Below are 15,867 nucleotides of genomic sequence, written 5' to 3'. Positions count from 1 at the left end.
AAAACTGTTTTTAAGTTGGTAAGAGCTTCCTGAGAATGCACTCTTTATTACTGCATTTCCATGCTCGAGAGAGAGATTCCACCATCAAGACTGATTAAAGCTCGCGATTTCTCAAAGAAAAAAAAAATTCTAGAAAAACAAAACTAGTGTCCTCAATGATGGATGTGAGGCTTCTCCATAACCTGTACATTTTTCTGGTCTCCATGTTGGATAACATTCATCATTGTCACCTCCTAGACATTTGAAAACATATTTCAAACTCGTGCTTTTTCAAAATATATTGTCAAACCCATGCTCTTATGACTTGGATTTGAAATTATATTTTGAAAACCCGAATTTCATTCAGACAAAGGAAAGTAACAGCTGATAATGACCATAAAAAAGAAAGATTAAGACCACACAATCTAAACAGTGCAGCAAGGCAGAAAGATAACATAAATACAAAACACCTAAAAGCATTTGTCCAAACCAGACCAACAATTAACCATCCATAACAGACAACTCAAATTCATCCTGAAATTGTATTTAGGTCTAATACAACTACAAAACCTGACTGAAACTAAGTAAAATCCTATTACACAAACCCCAATTAAGCACCAAAATGAGAGCATATGTTGTTTTAACCACAATCCATCCACTCACCACACATCTCAACTTTTGGGTGAAGCTTTGGCAACCCCACCAGGCTGAACAGCCTGAGAAGTTGGTGCTCCATCAGCAGAATAAGCCGGTGGCTGAGAATAACCACCACCGTAAGAGCTGTTGTATGGCAGCTGCTGCTGCCCATACCCTGGTTGAGTCACTGGAGGTGCACCATAAGGTGGGGCGCCATACCCTGGTTGAGCTGCTGAAGCGCCATAACCAGAGGGCGGAGCCCGCTGGGCACCAGAATCTGGCTGAGCATAACCACCTGCTTGAGCGGCTGGTGGGGGCTGAGACTGAGAATATCCAGACTGAACATAGCCACCTTGGGCACCGGGTGACTGTTGGGGCTGCTGCCCATAAGCTGCCTGACCAGCGGGAGGTTTTTGAGCCTGAGGTGGACCATAGTTGGGCCCATATCCAGAAGCTGGTTGAGTCCCATAACCAGACTGGGAAGTGGGGACTCCATAACCTGGCTGGGTAGATCCTTGAGTTGGATAACTAGCAGGGTTAGTGTTGGGCGGCTGAGTCGTGTTGTACCCTTGCTGTGACTGGACAGGTGGAGGGGCTTGGGTGGTATCAGCCTGAGCTCCTCCATAAGAAGGTGTTTGCCCCTCTGAGGTTGGGTTGGTCACATTACCATAACCAGGAGTCGAAGTATAACCTTGCTGTTGATCATACCCCTGAACAGGAATTGACTGGGGCTGACCATACCCAGTTTGTGAAGCGGGTGCATATCCACCGTAGCCATCCTGAGTATAACCTTGTTGACTATAGCCGGAAGCTGGTGGCTGGCCATAACCATAACTGGTATTATCTGTAGGTGCTGCGCTCCCACCAGGGGCTTGCTGCTGCTGAGTCTGCTGGCTATAGTAATCGTAAGTGCCTCCCTGAGCCGTCTGCTGATTAGGTGCACCAGTTGTCTGGTCCCAACCAGTAGCATAACCACCCGATGCTGCTTGAGAAGGATAACCAGGGTATTGTGGCTGAGACATGTTGTATTGTGGGGTCGGGCTAGGATATGCTCCAGGCTGCATGTAACCATAACCAGGTTGTTGCTGCATTGGAGGACCAGGAGGAGCCCAGCTAGTCGGTGGACGTGCTTGGTAACCTTGCTGAGAATATCCTCCAGTCATTGATGGATTTCTAAGTCGATTCTGCACAAAATCGTTATTTCATATGAACAATGTAAACCTGACATAATGTATGCCCAAAAATTTAGACAGGTGGAAAAATGGAATACGCATATTTATGGACAACAGGAAAGGAACATGCCTAGAAATTAACAAAAACAACACATATATGATAGAGATTAATACCACAATTTAAGAATACATAATGCATAAGCATATTTGTATATCAAGAGGGGTTTGGGCGCCTACATACCGTACTGGTCGGTTGTAATATCGAGTTATTCCCGCAGAAGCCCATCCTCTCCCTATTCGAAAGTGAATGGGTACAAAAACAAATTGCAAAAACTATACAAGTTTTCACATTAAAGCACATATAACAAACCCCCCATTGCCAAGAAGAGGCAACAGGTTTCACAGTCAACTGCTATACCAAAGATATATCTAGCTGAACATCTAGTTGATGCATTGCACAACGAAAAGAAGCTCAATGTAATATGTAACTGATCCAACAAGTGAACAGAACTACTACCCAAAATAGTTAACTATTACCATGCTGTCATATATTTATCATCATATTAAACGATATCCCATAAACCAAAAATGTCCAATCATCTATTGGTTAGAACTAACACAATGTGAAGGAGCAGTTAACCAAATAGTGTAAAAACACCCTTTAAACTAAAAAAGTGAGTACATGGGAACATAAATATAAGCAGGCGCCAGACTACTTAACATATGTTCAAATGAAGAGCTTATTCACCCATCTTCGATATTTAAGGCATACCGCTTTCTCAACTTCCTATCAAGTGCCCATCCACCAATTCTAAAGAGACATTTTCCAGATGATAAACAGTACAAGTCTACCACAAATGCACCATAAGAACACTTAACTTCCAAGCTAGACCAAGAATAGAAAAACACCAGGATGCTGTTGTTTCACATGTTCATTGCAGGCTAAAATGTCAGATCTATCAATTAACAACTAGAAAAATCAACTACCTGGGTGCCTGGGTAAAAAGAAAAGTTAGACATGTACAAGCATCAAAATATAAGTCCTTCCAACAGTTGACCTTCCAATAAAGACTGATATGGGCAAAATATATGAGGAAAGGATACAGAAATTACACCAAGTCCAAATTAAACTAACTGCAAATCTGATCACCAGATGAACAAATTCTCAGGAAGCAAACAAACAACAGTAATATAACTGTAAGCTTTCAAGCAGTTTAAAGTGTTTCACAGTGAAGGAAGCACTAAAAGATTATTCAAAGCATTAGACAAATTATACCAAAAGACAATAAGATTGATAAACTTTTCACCAAGTTCAACATTAAATCAAACTACATAAAAAATACCTAAATTGCTATAGGTACTTGCATGTATTTATTTTGAATATTTAAGCAGATATGGGAACTTAAATGTTCTAAAGACATATCTATTAAATGCACAGCCATCTTAAATGAACACTGCACATAAATTATCCTGAAGGGCTCATGGTCCACTCTCAAAACAATCCAGTTGAACCTCCACATCAACCATAAGGCCCAAACTTCCCTCCATCAACTGGCATATTTTTATTAAAAAGAAGGTTTAGAACCATACCAGAACAATGCCGTGGAAACACCAACACTACTAAAGATTCCATGTTGGTGTACTCCAATAACCACTAACCCTACAATAGTTCCCAATAACAGTATCAGAAAAAGATACACATCAAAGAAGAACACGAGGCTATAACAATTGACTATCCCAAAAGTTATTCACTTGAAGATTCAACAGGAGGGCCATATAGATAAATTGATTCAGATGTATCCTCAATAATATTCACTTATACCCAATTGCCACATCAGAAAATGATAATTTAAAGCCTGCCCCGTATATTAAATATATCCAATGATCAATATAGCACTTAAGGCACATCTGAAAGATCAATAATTGTCCCCATAATTTAAGTGTGACAATTCAAAACCAACTTTTGCTTCTGACATACTCCAAATTCTCATACACCAGCCAGTTATGTAAGATTTTATTGAAACCAACTGCAAATAGAAATGAACCTGTTGGCGACCAAGTGTAATGATCCTGCAGAGTCTACAGAGAGACGCAACTCCAACCATCAAGAAGACATATAAGGATATTGAAATGCAAATTACCGTGCTACCAGGTCCTATTTCACAACTAGTAAGAAGCAGAATACTCAATTCATAAGTTATGGAGTCTCTCCCACCAAGAAATAATAATTAGCGGAGGCCCAATTCCTCCACCCAGTAGTCATTTTGACACTAGAAATAATTTTCAACCAACCCAAACATGCATATTTTTCAGCAATCTTCAGCATTTCACAAATGGAATACAGGGAAGAAAACCAATTGACAGCGATATATGTATATTTATATTTATATGCAACCACAAGGATTTGCAAAAATAACCGCTTAAGCTCTCTATGGAATTAAGCAGTCAAAATTACTAAATAAGAAAAAAATGTCTACAGAAATCTGTTTCGATAAGGAATCAAGATGATGTCTACTTCACACGCAACACACGAGACAAAGATAGAAACAAAACACCACAAATACACCACAAGATATATATCCCATACATTACTACTAGGTTGTGACTGCAAACACATGAAATAACAATTTCTAAGGAGTAAAAAGTTATTATAGCTAGAATCTAATTCGATAACAAACACAAGCATTATATACCAAAGCTAGATGAAGAAATTGATGATAAAAAACACTAAATATAAAGAGGGAAACAAGAGTTTAAGTATTAGAATAGGCATGCGCCTATTCCTTTAAAAAAGCCCACTGATAACAGCAATTAATAATAATTCTGCTTGGATTGGAGGATTTGAGAAGGAAGCGAAGGATATGGAGGGGAAGGGTAACATTACTTTGTTTGGATGGTTTTTAAGGGGGAAGGAAAATATACAAAAGGGTTGAAAGGGGAAAGAGGGACTGCAATTTGAGCGCTTTACTTCCCCTCAAAAATTGAAAGGACACAGGGAAAGTGAAATGCTGGTTATTAATATACTTTTAAAACCAAGTATACTCCTCATTTTTTTTAAATGCTACTAATTTGACTTCTGCTCCTCCCTTTCCTTTATAAGTATCATCTAACCAAACAAAAAGAAATATACCTCTCCTCCCATTCCGTTCACTCACCCTCCTGTGCATCCAAATGTAGCATATTCATGTAGAACAAAAATATTTAACATTCCCTTGGATTCTTATATATGAAAAGAAGAAAATCAAAAAACAGGAACCACACAAGCCAGAATCCATATGAAGGGGTTCCGGTGATTCACCACAATATACTCTTTCGAGGTAAACCAGTGAAAAGAGTCACAGGTATAAAATAAAAACACAATGCAAAAAAAAAAAAAAAAAACACATACACACACTATAAGATCCCCCAAAAAAATAGGATAAACAAAGCTAATATCTGTTTAAAAAAAATATATATATATATATATAGATCATTATGGGGATCAGATAACTTAAAACAACCCCACCATATTGTGCGGAGGTAAGCACACAAGAGTATCCATTGCAAAAGTAGTAATATGATGTAGAAACACAATACGAAAGAAGCCCCATGCTACAAACCTTAAAACAAAAGACCAAAGACCAAGGTTGTTAAGATCGGGATCCTACACAAAATCGTTTTTGGAGTCTACTGGATCGGATCATAAGATCGGATCGAGGATCGTAAGATTCTACTAAAATGATTAAAAAATGCAATAATTTTTATATAACTAAGTAATACTATCAAAATGAATATAAAATCACTCAAAAAATATATATATATATATATATTAAAGGTAGCATTCAAATATTTTTTCTCAAAAAAAGAAGTCGAAAACATAATTAAAAAAAATAACAGCACTTGCACACCATTGTCATTGTTTCTTAATGAAAAGAAGACAAACTAAATAAGAGTAGAACAAATAAAAACAAAAATAAGTCGTCGTAGTCGCCGAAATTATCATCATTGTTACAATCAACATTAATCATATATGTATGAATATATATATATATATATATAATACTAAAAAAAGTGATTAGAAAAAAAAAGTTTTTTGGTTTTCATTCACACAAATAAATATATATGTATATATATATATATAAATATTATATACATAATATATCAAACAGACGCAGAACTTGAAGGGAAGAAAAAGAAGTCGAAGGCAGAAGGAATATTCGAAGCAGAGAAAAGCCGAAGAAGAAGAAGAAGAAGACAGAAAAGGACGATTCGAAGAAAAAGAAGAGCAGCGAAGAAGAAGACAGAAAAGGAGCATACCTGGTTGGTAGTCACACAAAATCTGAAGTTTGATGTCCAATGTCTCTCTCCCCAATTTCTCTTGCCCTAATCGCAGCTCAGAGGGTCATTTTTTGTCCTTCCTTTGTCCAACAAAGGGCTGTTTTGACTTAAAGGCAGCAAAAAAATCCCTATTAAACAGGATCGCATGGAATCGCAATCTTGTTACGATCCTACCGATCCCACCACGATCCTTACATGGGCACGATCCAAAATACGAGTCGGATCGAATGCTATATTTGGGATCATAGAATCGTACGATCCTACGATCCAAATTGCGATCTTAACAACCTTGCCAAAGACAAACTATTATTATCTATACAAAAAGAAATAAAACCACCAAAAAGAACGTGGAAAGAAGGGGGAAAAGAGAGAGACAAAGACAGAGACAGAGAGAGAGAATTTCTTGGAACAACAATCGCCCAGGTTTCAATATAAACCTTTATACCCTGCCACAAATAGCATGTTGCATCTGCACAATATGAGGATTGATGACCATTTTAAAACGTGTAGCCACTTCTAAGATATCCCTCGAAGAAATTGCTCGAAGACAAACTTTTGACTGGGAAATAATGGACACCAAGAGATAACTTCCGCAGGACATCATGTAACTAAATTCTTAAAAAAATTTGAAGACTAAACAGAAAATTATAGCATCACCAATCAAGGAAGCAGAGTTTTCAAAGGGCACACAAAATTAGAGCATACTGATGCAGCAAGAATCTAATTATATGCATCCTGAAACAACGTCCAAGCTTCCATTTCCTGTGTTCATATTAACAAATAGCAAAGATGGAATGCAGCAAAGCATAATGCGATGATATCTCAACAATCTAGTTTCTCTTTACAACTATAATTGACTACTTCAGTTGAAGTGCAGGCTCATGGTTGATTAGACCAAATCTGCAAGATTATACAACAATCAAGCATACCTCACTGGTAACTTCGGCCACCAACTGTTTTGCAGCCTCAATCTGTTCACTGGTCCCATCTATCTGTAATGTTCGCTCTGCTGAAGTGTCACCTGGGGGAAGGTGCAGAGGAATCACCTGCACGAAATTAATCAAACAGCATCATCAGAAACCATAATGAAATGTCAAATTACATATATTCAAAAACAAAACGTATAGACCACATTTTACATGACAAGAGACAAACAAAAGTGTCATGAGACTAAAGAAACTAAATACACACTAAACGAACAAAAAGAAGCCTGACACAAAATGAAACCAAATCAACAATAACAGAGTTAAGCAAAGAAGGCTATGGCCCATTCAACAGCGTACCTGAATACGAGCACCTGACCTGGCTTGCATATTTTTAATGGTCTCACCTCCTTTACCAATTACCAGACCAACCTGAAAACAGACAGGAATCAAAATATAGTCTATCCAGAGAGTTCCTTTGACAAAGACAATTAGCTAGATTACCATAATAGGCTTTCATTTACCTTGTTGTTTGGGATTTTCATTACAAATTGCTCAGCACCTGGTAGTTGTCCAGTAACCCTCCGAGAAGCTAATCCAGAACCCCCTGCTTCAGCCTGTCTCAAACATAAAAAAGAACAGCAATTTAACAGTTGAATTGATCACTTTACAGATACATCACAACAGCAACAATTCATTGCCTATTTCTTCAAACACTAGATCTCTGATGAAAAATTCAATGCTGTAAGAAAAACAAGTAGACACAAGAAACAAGTAATTCCCTATTACATTAGAATTTACAACTGCACCACAGTACCTCAGAAAGAACATCATGTATCAATTGCTCAGCCTTCGCTATTTGATCTGGAGTACCCATAAGTTCAACCATCCGAGTTAGGGAATTTGGGTCTGCATCCATGTCCCTTGTGACTTGAATCTTAGCTCCAGATTGAAGCTGAAGATACTTTATGGTTTCTCCACCTTTCCCAATAATCACACCAACCCTGCCATTCGGAATATCAACCTTTTTGCTTGTTCCCGGGTACCCGTATGAAACTGGAATCGATGCGTGAGTTACATTCGAAATCATAGGCTTCTGCACAGCATCTGCATTTAATCAAATCTCAGAAGGCTAAGTACATTGGTTAACTTAACTAATGGGCATCCAGAAACACAAGACAGCCATAAATCAAATAAAAACTGACTCAATACACAAAAACTAACCAATCAATCAACGAATAATCACTTAACTAGAACAATACAGAAAAGATTAGCATAAATTCTTCAAATAAAAAAAAAGAGTAATTTTTATTTAAAAAATGAGTTGAATGGCTTATCTTTGATACTAATTTCATAATTAAAACAAAATGAAACAAAATTGTTAGTGTAGCATTATGTTAGTGTATCATTATGTTAGTGTAGTGCATTATGTTAGTGCATCATTATCTTTGTGTAGTGTAGCATTATGTTAGTGTATCATTATGTTAGTGTAGTGTAGCATTATGTTAGTGTAGCATTATGTTAGTGTAGTGTTATTTAATTGTTCATAGACATCCAAGGCATCCTCTATAAATAGAGTGCCTTCTTTGTGTAATTGAAATATAACATATAGAAACAATTGTGCCTCTCTCTCTCTCTCTATTCGCTCATCTCTATCTTCTCTTACTTTCTCCAATTATTATTTCATGGTATCAGAGCACAGTGTTACATTTCTGGCATTTTGCAATTTTGGTGTTTAGTCCCATCCACAGCGGCACTACATCAAACCACTCGGAATTTCCTCACGATTCCAACGGCACCAAGCCCGGCCTCAGAAAACCTTTCACGCGCCCACACGCGCCGCCAGTGTCCACTGCGCGTCACCATTTCCGCCACCAATCTCACACGCGCCCGCACGCGCCATCCGTTGTTTCTCCCTTCCGACACGCGCCCACACGACCCGCGGCTGACGTCAGCCCTGCCTCTCCCGTACGCCGCGCCTGCTACTGTGCGCCTCTCGTGCGCCGTTTCACTACTGTGCACCCGCGTGCGCCGAATCCGCTACCGTGCGCCGCGTCTGCGCCTGCCGCTACCGTGCACCGCCGCTTCCTGCTAACGTGTTCCTTCCTGCACTCTGCTAACGTGCGCCGCTGACATATTTGCTGACATCATCTCTGTCCAGCATACCTTTCCTGGCTATTTTCGACCTTCCGGACTCACTGGTACACTCTGTTTTACCTAATTTTGCTCCTACAGGTCTATCATATTACTTTAAACCCTATTCAACTAGTATTATGGATCGTCATGATGCCTCCTATCCTATTTCCGTTATTTTGAATGGTTCAAACTATGTTCTGTGGGCCCAAGCCATGTCCTCCTTCCTAAAAGGGAAGAAGCTCTGGCGAATTGTCACCGGGGATGTGACTAAACCGGTGAAAGACAGTGACACTAATGAAACTACTGTTCCTACTGCTACATTTGAAGACCGACTTGAGGAATGGGACAGTAAGAATTACCAAATCATTACCTGGTTTCGTAATACCTCTGTTACATCTATCAGTCTTCAGTTTGGTCGCTTTCAGCTTGACTCTGTAACTACTCCTGCAAAAGACATCTGGGATTTCTTGAAAGAACGATACCAGACTACTGGTCTTGCCCACCAATATCAACTTCAGAACCAACTTCACCGCATGCGCCAAGAATCCACTCAGTCCATTAATGACTTCCTTTCTCAAATGTACTCTGTTTGGGATCAGCTTGCTCTTTCAGAACCAACTTGGCATACCCCCGAAGATGCTGTTTTATTTACTATCTATCGCAACCAGCAAAGGTTGGTGCATTTTCTTATGGCTCTTACTTCCTCCTTTGAGCCCGTACGTGCCTCTCTGCTTCATCGCCATCCATTGCCCACTCTTGAACAAGCAATTTCTGAGTTGCTATCAGAGGAGACGCGTCTCGGTACTCTTCAAACTCATCATGTGGACTCTGTTCTGGCCACTCCTCCGTACCGGCCATCATTTACCCAACGGACCACTGCTTGCCTCTATTGTCAGAATCGGGGTCTTCCTTCAACCCATCTCCTGGTCAATTGCCCCGTCAGATCCTGCCGCTACTGTAACAAACTTGGTCCTGGTCATCTGCAACAGGATTGTTTTCGCAATCCCTCCCGATCATCGTCCAATAGCCACTCCTCTCGCGGTGTCTCTGCCCAGGGAAGCTTTCATCGTTCCGGGAATCAGTCTCATCACACTGCTACTACTGCTTCTAGGAATCAGCCTCATCCTACTGCTGCTGCTGCTTTCGGGAATCAGTCTCCCCACACTGATGCTGTCACCTCTGCGGGGTTCTCTGAGTCGTCTGCTCCGTCTACCCCTCGCTTTTCTCCAACGGATGTAGAGGCCATGCTCAAACAACTTCTCTCCCCATCTGGTACACCTCCTCCTACTGCTTTGTCTGTAATCCCAGGTAACTCTTCTTGGTATTTTGACTCTGCCTGTTGTAATCATATGACCTCCAGTTCTACTATCTTTTCTTCCTTCTCTTCATCTCCTCATATTCCCTCAATACATACTGCTGATGGTTCCCTCATGTCTGTCCGTCATGTTGGTACTGTTTCCACCTCTTCTTTATCTATCCCTCAAGTTTATCATATTCCTGCTCTTACCTTAAACCTTATTTCCATTGGTCAATTATGTGAACTTGGTCTAACTGTCACATTTTCTGCTACTGATTGTTTGGTACAGGACCCTCAGACGGGGCAGACTATTGGGATCGGCCGTAAGCATGGACGTCTCTATGAACTCATTCACCTTCATGTTCCTGCCTCTCCTCCGATTGCTGCTCCTACATCTACTTCCTCATTATCTCCCTTTCATCTTTGGCATTGTCGTTTAGGGCATATTTCTGTTAATCGCTTACGGTCTTTGGTTTCTAGTGGACAGTTGGGTCATGTAATTCCCGATAATTTCGATTGTATCCCCTGTCAACTTGCCAAACAACCTGCTTTATCATTTAATAAAAGTACTTCAGTTTCCCTTGCACCTTTTGATCTTATCCATTCCGATATTTGGGGGCCCTCCCCTACTACTACTATGGGGGGATCCCGCTATTTTGTTGTCTTTATTGATGATTTTTCCCGGTTTACTTGGCTTTTTCTCATGAAAACTAGGTCTGAACTTAAACACATTTATTATAGATTTGCCCAAATGGTCCACACCCAATTCTCCAAAACCATCAAAATTTTTCGCTCTGACAATGCTATGGAATATCGGGATTCTGATTTCCTTTCCTTTCTTCAGCATCATGGTACACTGCCTCATCGTTCTTGTGCTGGCACGTCCCAGCAAAATGGCCGTGCTGAACGGAAACATAGGCATATTCTTGACACTACTCGCGCCCTTCTTCTCTCTTCTTCCTGCCCTGAAAACTTTTGGGGGGAAGCTGCCCTCACTGCTGTTTACACTATCAACTGTGCTCCTTCTCCTGTCATCCATAATCAAACTCCCTTTGAACGTCTACATGGCACTCCCCCTCCTTACGCCAATCTCCGGGTTTTTGGCTCTGCCTGCTTTGTTCTACTTCAATCCCATGAACACACCAAGCTTGAACCTCGTTCTCGTCTTTGTTGCTTTCTTGGGTATGGAATTGAACATAAAGGCTTTCGATGTTGGGATCCTCTCTCTAAACGTCTTCGTATCTCCCGCCATGTCGTTTTCTGGGAGCACCAAATGTTTTCCTCGCTATCCTCTTTTCACTTACCCGCACTCTCCACTACTGTACTGTTTACTAATCCTTCTGTAGATCTTTTCTCTGCTGATTTTGATACAGGTTCCTCCTCCATCGAGACGCCCTTGCTCACTCCTGATCCTATCCAGCCTGCTCTCCCTGAAGGTCTACCTCTTATTGCCACACCTCCTTCTCCACCGGTTCTTCCTCCCACCGATCCTCCTACGGGTCGACCACGCCGGGTAACTCAACCTCCTATCCATCTTCGTGATTATATTGTTGGATCTGCTGCCTTCTCTACTTATGAACCTACCTCCTATCGTGAGGCTTGTACTAATCCTCTTTGGCAGCAAGCTATGACCGATGAACTACAGGCCTTGGACAAAGCTCATACTTGGGATCTTGTTGATCTTCCTCCTGGCAAGACTGCCATTGGCTGCAAATGGGTTTACAAAATCAAAACACATTCTGATGGCTCTATTGAACGCTACAAAGCTCGTCTTGTTGCCAAGGGTTTCAACCAGGAATATGGTATTGATTATGAGGAGACATTCTCTCCTGTTGCTCGGCTAACCTCTGTTCGCAGTTTACTTGCTGTTGCTGCTGCTCGCCACTGGGGGCTCTTTCAGATGGATGTCAAAAATGCTTTCCTCAATGGTCATCTTATTGAGGAGGTCTACATGCAACCTCCACCTGGGTCCACTTTTCCCCCTCATCAGGTTTGCAAACTACAGCGTGCTCTCTATGGCCTCAAGCAAGCACCTCGTGCTTGGTTTGCTACGTTCAGTTCTACCATTCATGATTTTGGGTTCACCTCTAGCTCCTATGACTCTGCTCTTTTTATCCGGACTACTTCTCATGGTACCACTCTTCTTCTTCTGTATGTGGATGATATGATTATCACTGGTAATGATGAAGCTGGTATTCTCCACCTCAAACAGTTTCTCCACCGCCAGTTTGAGATGAAGGACCTTGGTACTCTTAACTACTTCTTAGGCCTTGAAGTCTCTCATGATTCTACTGGTTCCTATTTGTCCCAGGCCAAATATGCATCCGATCTTCTGGCTCGTGCTGGTCTGACTGATTGCAAAACTACCTCTACTCCAGTCGATCCTCAGATTCGTCTCACTCCTCTCGATGGGACTCTTCTCTCTGATGCTACTCTTTATCGCCAACTCGTCGGCAGCCTTGTCTATCTCACAGTAACTCGTCCTGACATTGCCTATGCTGTTCACATTGTCAGTCAGTACATGTCGGCTCCTCGCACTCCCCACTATACTGCTCTACTCCGCATCCTTCGCTACCTCAAAGGCACTCTGTTCCATGGTCTTCACTTCTCTGCTTCCTCCTCTCTTGAACTGCGTGCCTTTTCCGATGCTGATTGGGCTGGGGATCCTACGGATCGACGCTCCACCACGGGATTCTGCTTCTTCTTAGGGGACTCTCTTCTTGCTTGGCGTAGCAAAAAACAATCCCTCACTGCCCGCTCTAGCACCGAAGCTGAATACCGAGCTCTTGCTGATACTACTCAGGAACTTCTCTGGCTTCGCTGGCTCCTTGCTGATATGGGTGTTTCTTCTTCTGATCCTACCCCTCTCTATTGTGACAATCAGAGTGCCATTCAGATTGCTCACAATGATGTTTTTCATGATCGCACCAAACATATTGAGATTGATTGTCATTTCATTCGCCAGCATGTTACCTGTGGTACTGTTCGTCTTTTCCCTATCGCTTCCGTCGATCAACCCGCTGATATCTTCACTAAGGCTCATCCTCCTGGCCGCTTCAATGATCTTGTTTCCAAACTCAACTTGGTTGATGCTTTCCCTCCTTGAGTTTGCGGGGGGATGTTAGTGTAGCATTATGTTAGTGTATCATTATGTTAGTGTAGTGCATTATGTTAGTGCATCATTATCTTTGTGTAGTGTAGCATTATGTTAGTGTATCATTATGTTAGTGTAGTGTAGCATTATGTTAGTGTAGCATTATGTTAGTGTAGTGTTATTTAATTGTTCATAGACATCCAAGGCATCCTCTATAAATAGAGTGCCTTCTTTGTGTAATTGAAATATAACATATAGAAACAATTGTGCCTCTCTCTCTCTCTATTCGCTCATCTCTATCTTCTCTTACTTTCTCCTATTATTATTTCATAACCCCAAAAAAAGTGATTTTGTAACGTCAAAATCAACCTGGTGGGCACACAGATGTACAAGAAACTCAAGAATCTATCACCAATGGAGATTAAGAAGCTTCATATAGTCAAATCGAAAGCACAAAACAAACATCATTCAACTACAGAGAAAGGGGGACAAACCAGTAGAACCATAGCTGAAACCCTTAATATCGCTGGAATCAAATCCCGAACCATTCTCAACCCTAGGTCGCTTCGCTTCAGCGTTGTTGAAGAGACGCGCAGCAATCTCCTGCGCGCGCTGCTTCGCTAGCTGGATGTCATCAACAGGTGGAGGAACGCTGTTGTACGAAGGAGGCGCGTTTCCTGAATCCGGCGACTGAGACGCGATCGGAGCTGAGAAACCGGTGGTCCGCCGTGCTCCGCCGGAGGACGGCGGAGTCGTCTGGTCATCGTACTTGCGCTTTTTGGGGGTTGAGTCTGTACTAGATGAATACTGTACCTCATCGGCCATGGTTGTTCGAGTGATGGTCGAAGCTCACCTTGAATCAAGAGAGAGAGAGAGAGAGAGAGAGAGAGTTGTGAAAACCCTAGATAAGAAGAGAAGCGTCGAGGGTTAGAAACTGGTGAGGGGGTGGGTTTTACAGACGATGCGGACCCGACCCGTAAAATTTAAAAAAAAAAATTATTCCAATAAATTTACTTTATTTTATTATTATTTTTTTTTAATCTTAAGATAGTGGCTTTTGTTAAAAAATATTCTTCTAAGTGAAAATATTTTAGGTAATGATTATGACATGGGATTGAGGTGATGTGATGTATTCTTTTGGTCTGTTTGTTTTCAGAAATATAATGGAAGGGATTTATAGTGAAAGAATTGATAGTGAAGAATTGTTAAATTATTTTTATATAAAATAATAAAATCAATAAAAAAATATTAAATATTAAACATTATATTTTTAAAAAAATTCCCAATATGTAAAAAATAAAAAAAAAATTAATCCCCTCACTATTTTTCTAATATCATCTCTACCTCTTCCTTACCAATCTCCCTTCTAAGGGGACTACTAATATTAAAGGATTAATAGTTCCCTCCCCATCTCTCAAAATAAACACCCCATTAGTAATACCAAGAAATTAATAATCCTAATCCCTTCTTTATAATTCCAAATAAACAAGACCTTTATTCATTATTTTTTATGGTATAAGAAATAAGATAATAATTTTTTATATAGTTGAAAATATATTATTTTATAGTGAGCGTAGAGGGATTTAACGAGTTTTACATTTACGACATAATAAATAAGGTCTCGTTTGTCAACAGACTGGTTTAGTCAAAAAATTAAAAAGTTATTAAAAAAAGTCAAAAAATCAATAATTCATACCAAAAAGTCAAAAAATTTCTTTTCTCTTTACTTTTTGCACATATTTTTGTAAAAAGTTAAAAAATTATCTTAAATATATTATTTTTTTTAGTTCATATTTTAACTAAATAACTAAAAATTACTAAATTAGCATGTTCTCGAACCAGCCTAAGTAGTAAAATAATATACCACGTTAACTTGATTGCATGCAGTATTCATTATATAAAATATTTTTTCTTTTTAATTGTTCTCATATTTTATAGGATGGTTTAGGGGGATGGAGAGAATAATATTGTGTGTGTTTAGTTTAAGTTTTTTTGAATTAAGTTTTTTTAAAAATTGAATTTTTTATTTTTTGTATTTGTTTTGTGAATATTTTTAAAATTTTAAATATTTTTTTTACTTCTTTAGATATATCTTACTTAGATATATCTAAAAAGTAAAAAATTAATGAAAAAATATTTTAAAAAATTAATAAATATATAAAAATTATTAAAAATATATTGAATTTTCGTATTTTTTTATATTTTTTGGTATGTAGTGAATTTTTAAAAGATTTTTTTCACAAAAATTATACTTTTTATGTGTATTTACGTTAGGTGTGTCTAAAAATTAAAAAATTATTTAAAATATTAAAA

The 15,867-nt window shown here is 39.5% G+C and overlaps 1 protein-coding gene across 1 annotated transcript; it reads right to left on the bottom strand.

The window, feature by feature from the left end:
* Window positions 1-405: 405 nt before the first annotated feature.
* On the bottom strand, window positions 406-14,675 carry LOC114278496 (uncharacterized). The gene is made up of 6 exons (XM_028220559.2): window positions 14,049-14,675; window positions 7,845-8,134; window positions 7,552-7,644; window positions 7,388-7,459; window positions 7,034-7,150; window positions 406-1,799 (listed from the first exon to the last, which is right to left on the bottom strand). Exons 1-6 carry the CDS (start codon window positions 14,377-14,379, stop codon window positions 651-653), a joined length of 2,052 nt encoding a protein of 683 aa, XP_028076360.2. The 5' UTR covers window positions 14,380-14,675; the 3' UTR covers window positions 406-650.
* Between the last annotated feature and the right edge of the window lie 1,192 nt (window positions 14,676-15,867).

This window comes from Camellia sinensis, chromosome 10 (assembly GCF_055761805.1).
Source record: "Camellia sinensis isolate YWXY chromosome 10, ASM5576180v1, whole genome shotgun sequence".
Classification (NCBI taxonomy): Eukaryota; Viridiplantae; Streptophyta; class Magnoliopsida; order Ericales; family Theaceae; genus Camellia; species Camellia sinensis.
This window is presented reverse-complemented; position numbering and strand designations above follow the sequence as displayed.

Coding starts and splice junctions, on each gene's coding strand:
- LOC114278496 (XM_028220559.2), bottom strand. CDS start 14,379: ATGGCCGATGAGGTACAGTATTCATCTAGTACAGACTCAACCCCCAAA. Junction 7,645..7,844: donor TACATGATGTTCTTTCTGAG/GTACTGTGGTGC, acceptor TGTTTGAGACAG/GCTGAAGCAGGGGGTTCTGG. Junction 1,800..7,033: donor TGGCCGAAGTTACCAGTGAG/GTATGCTTGATT, acceptor GATTTTGTGCAG/AATCGACTTAGAAATCCATC.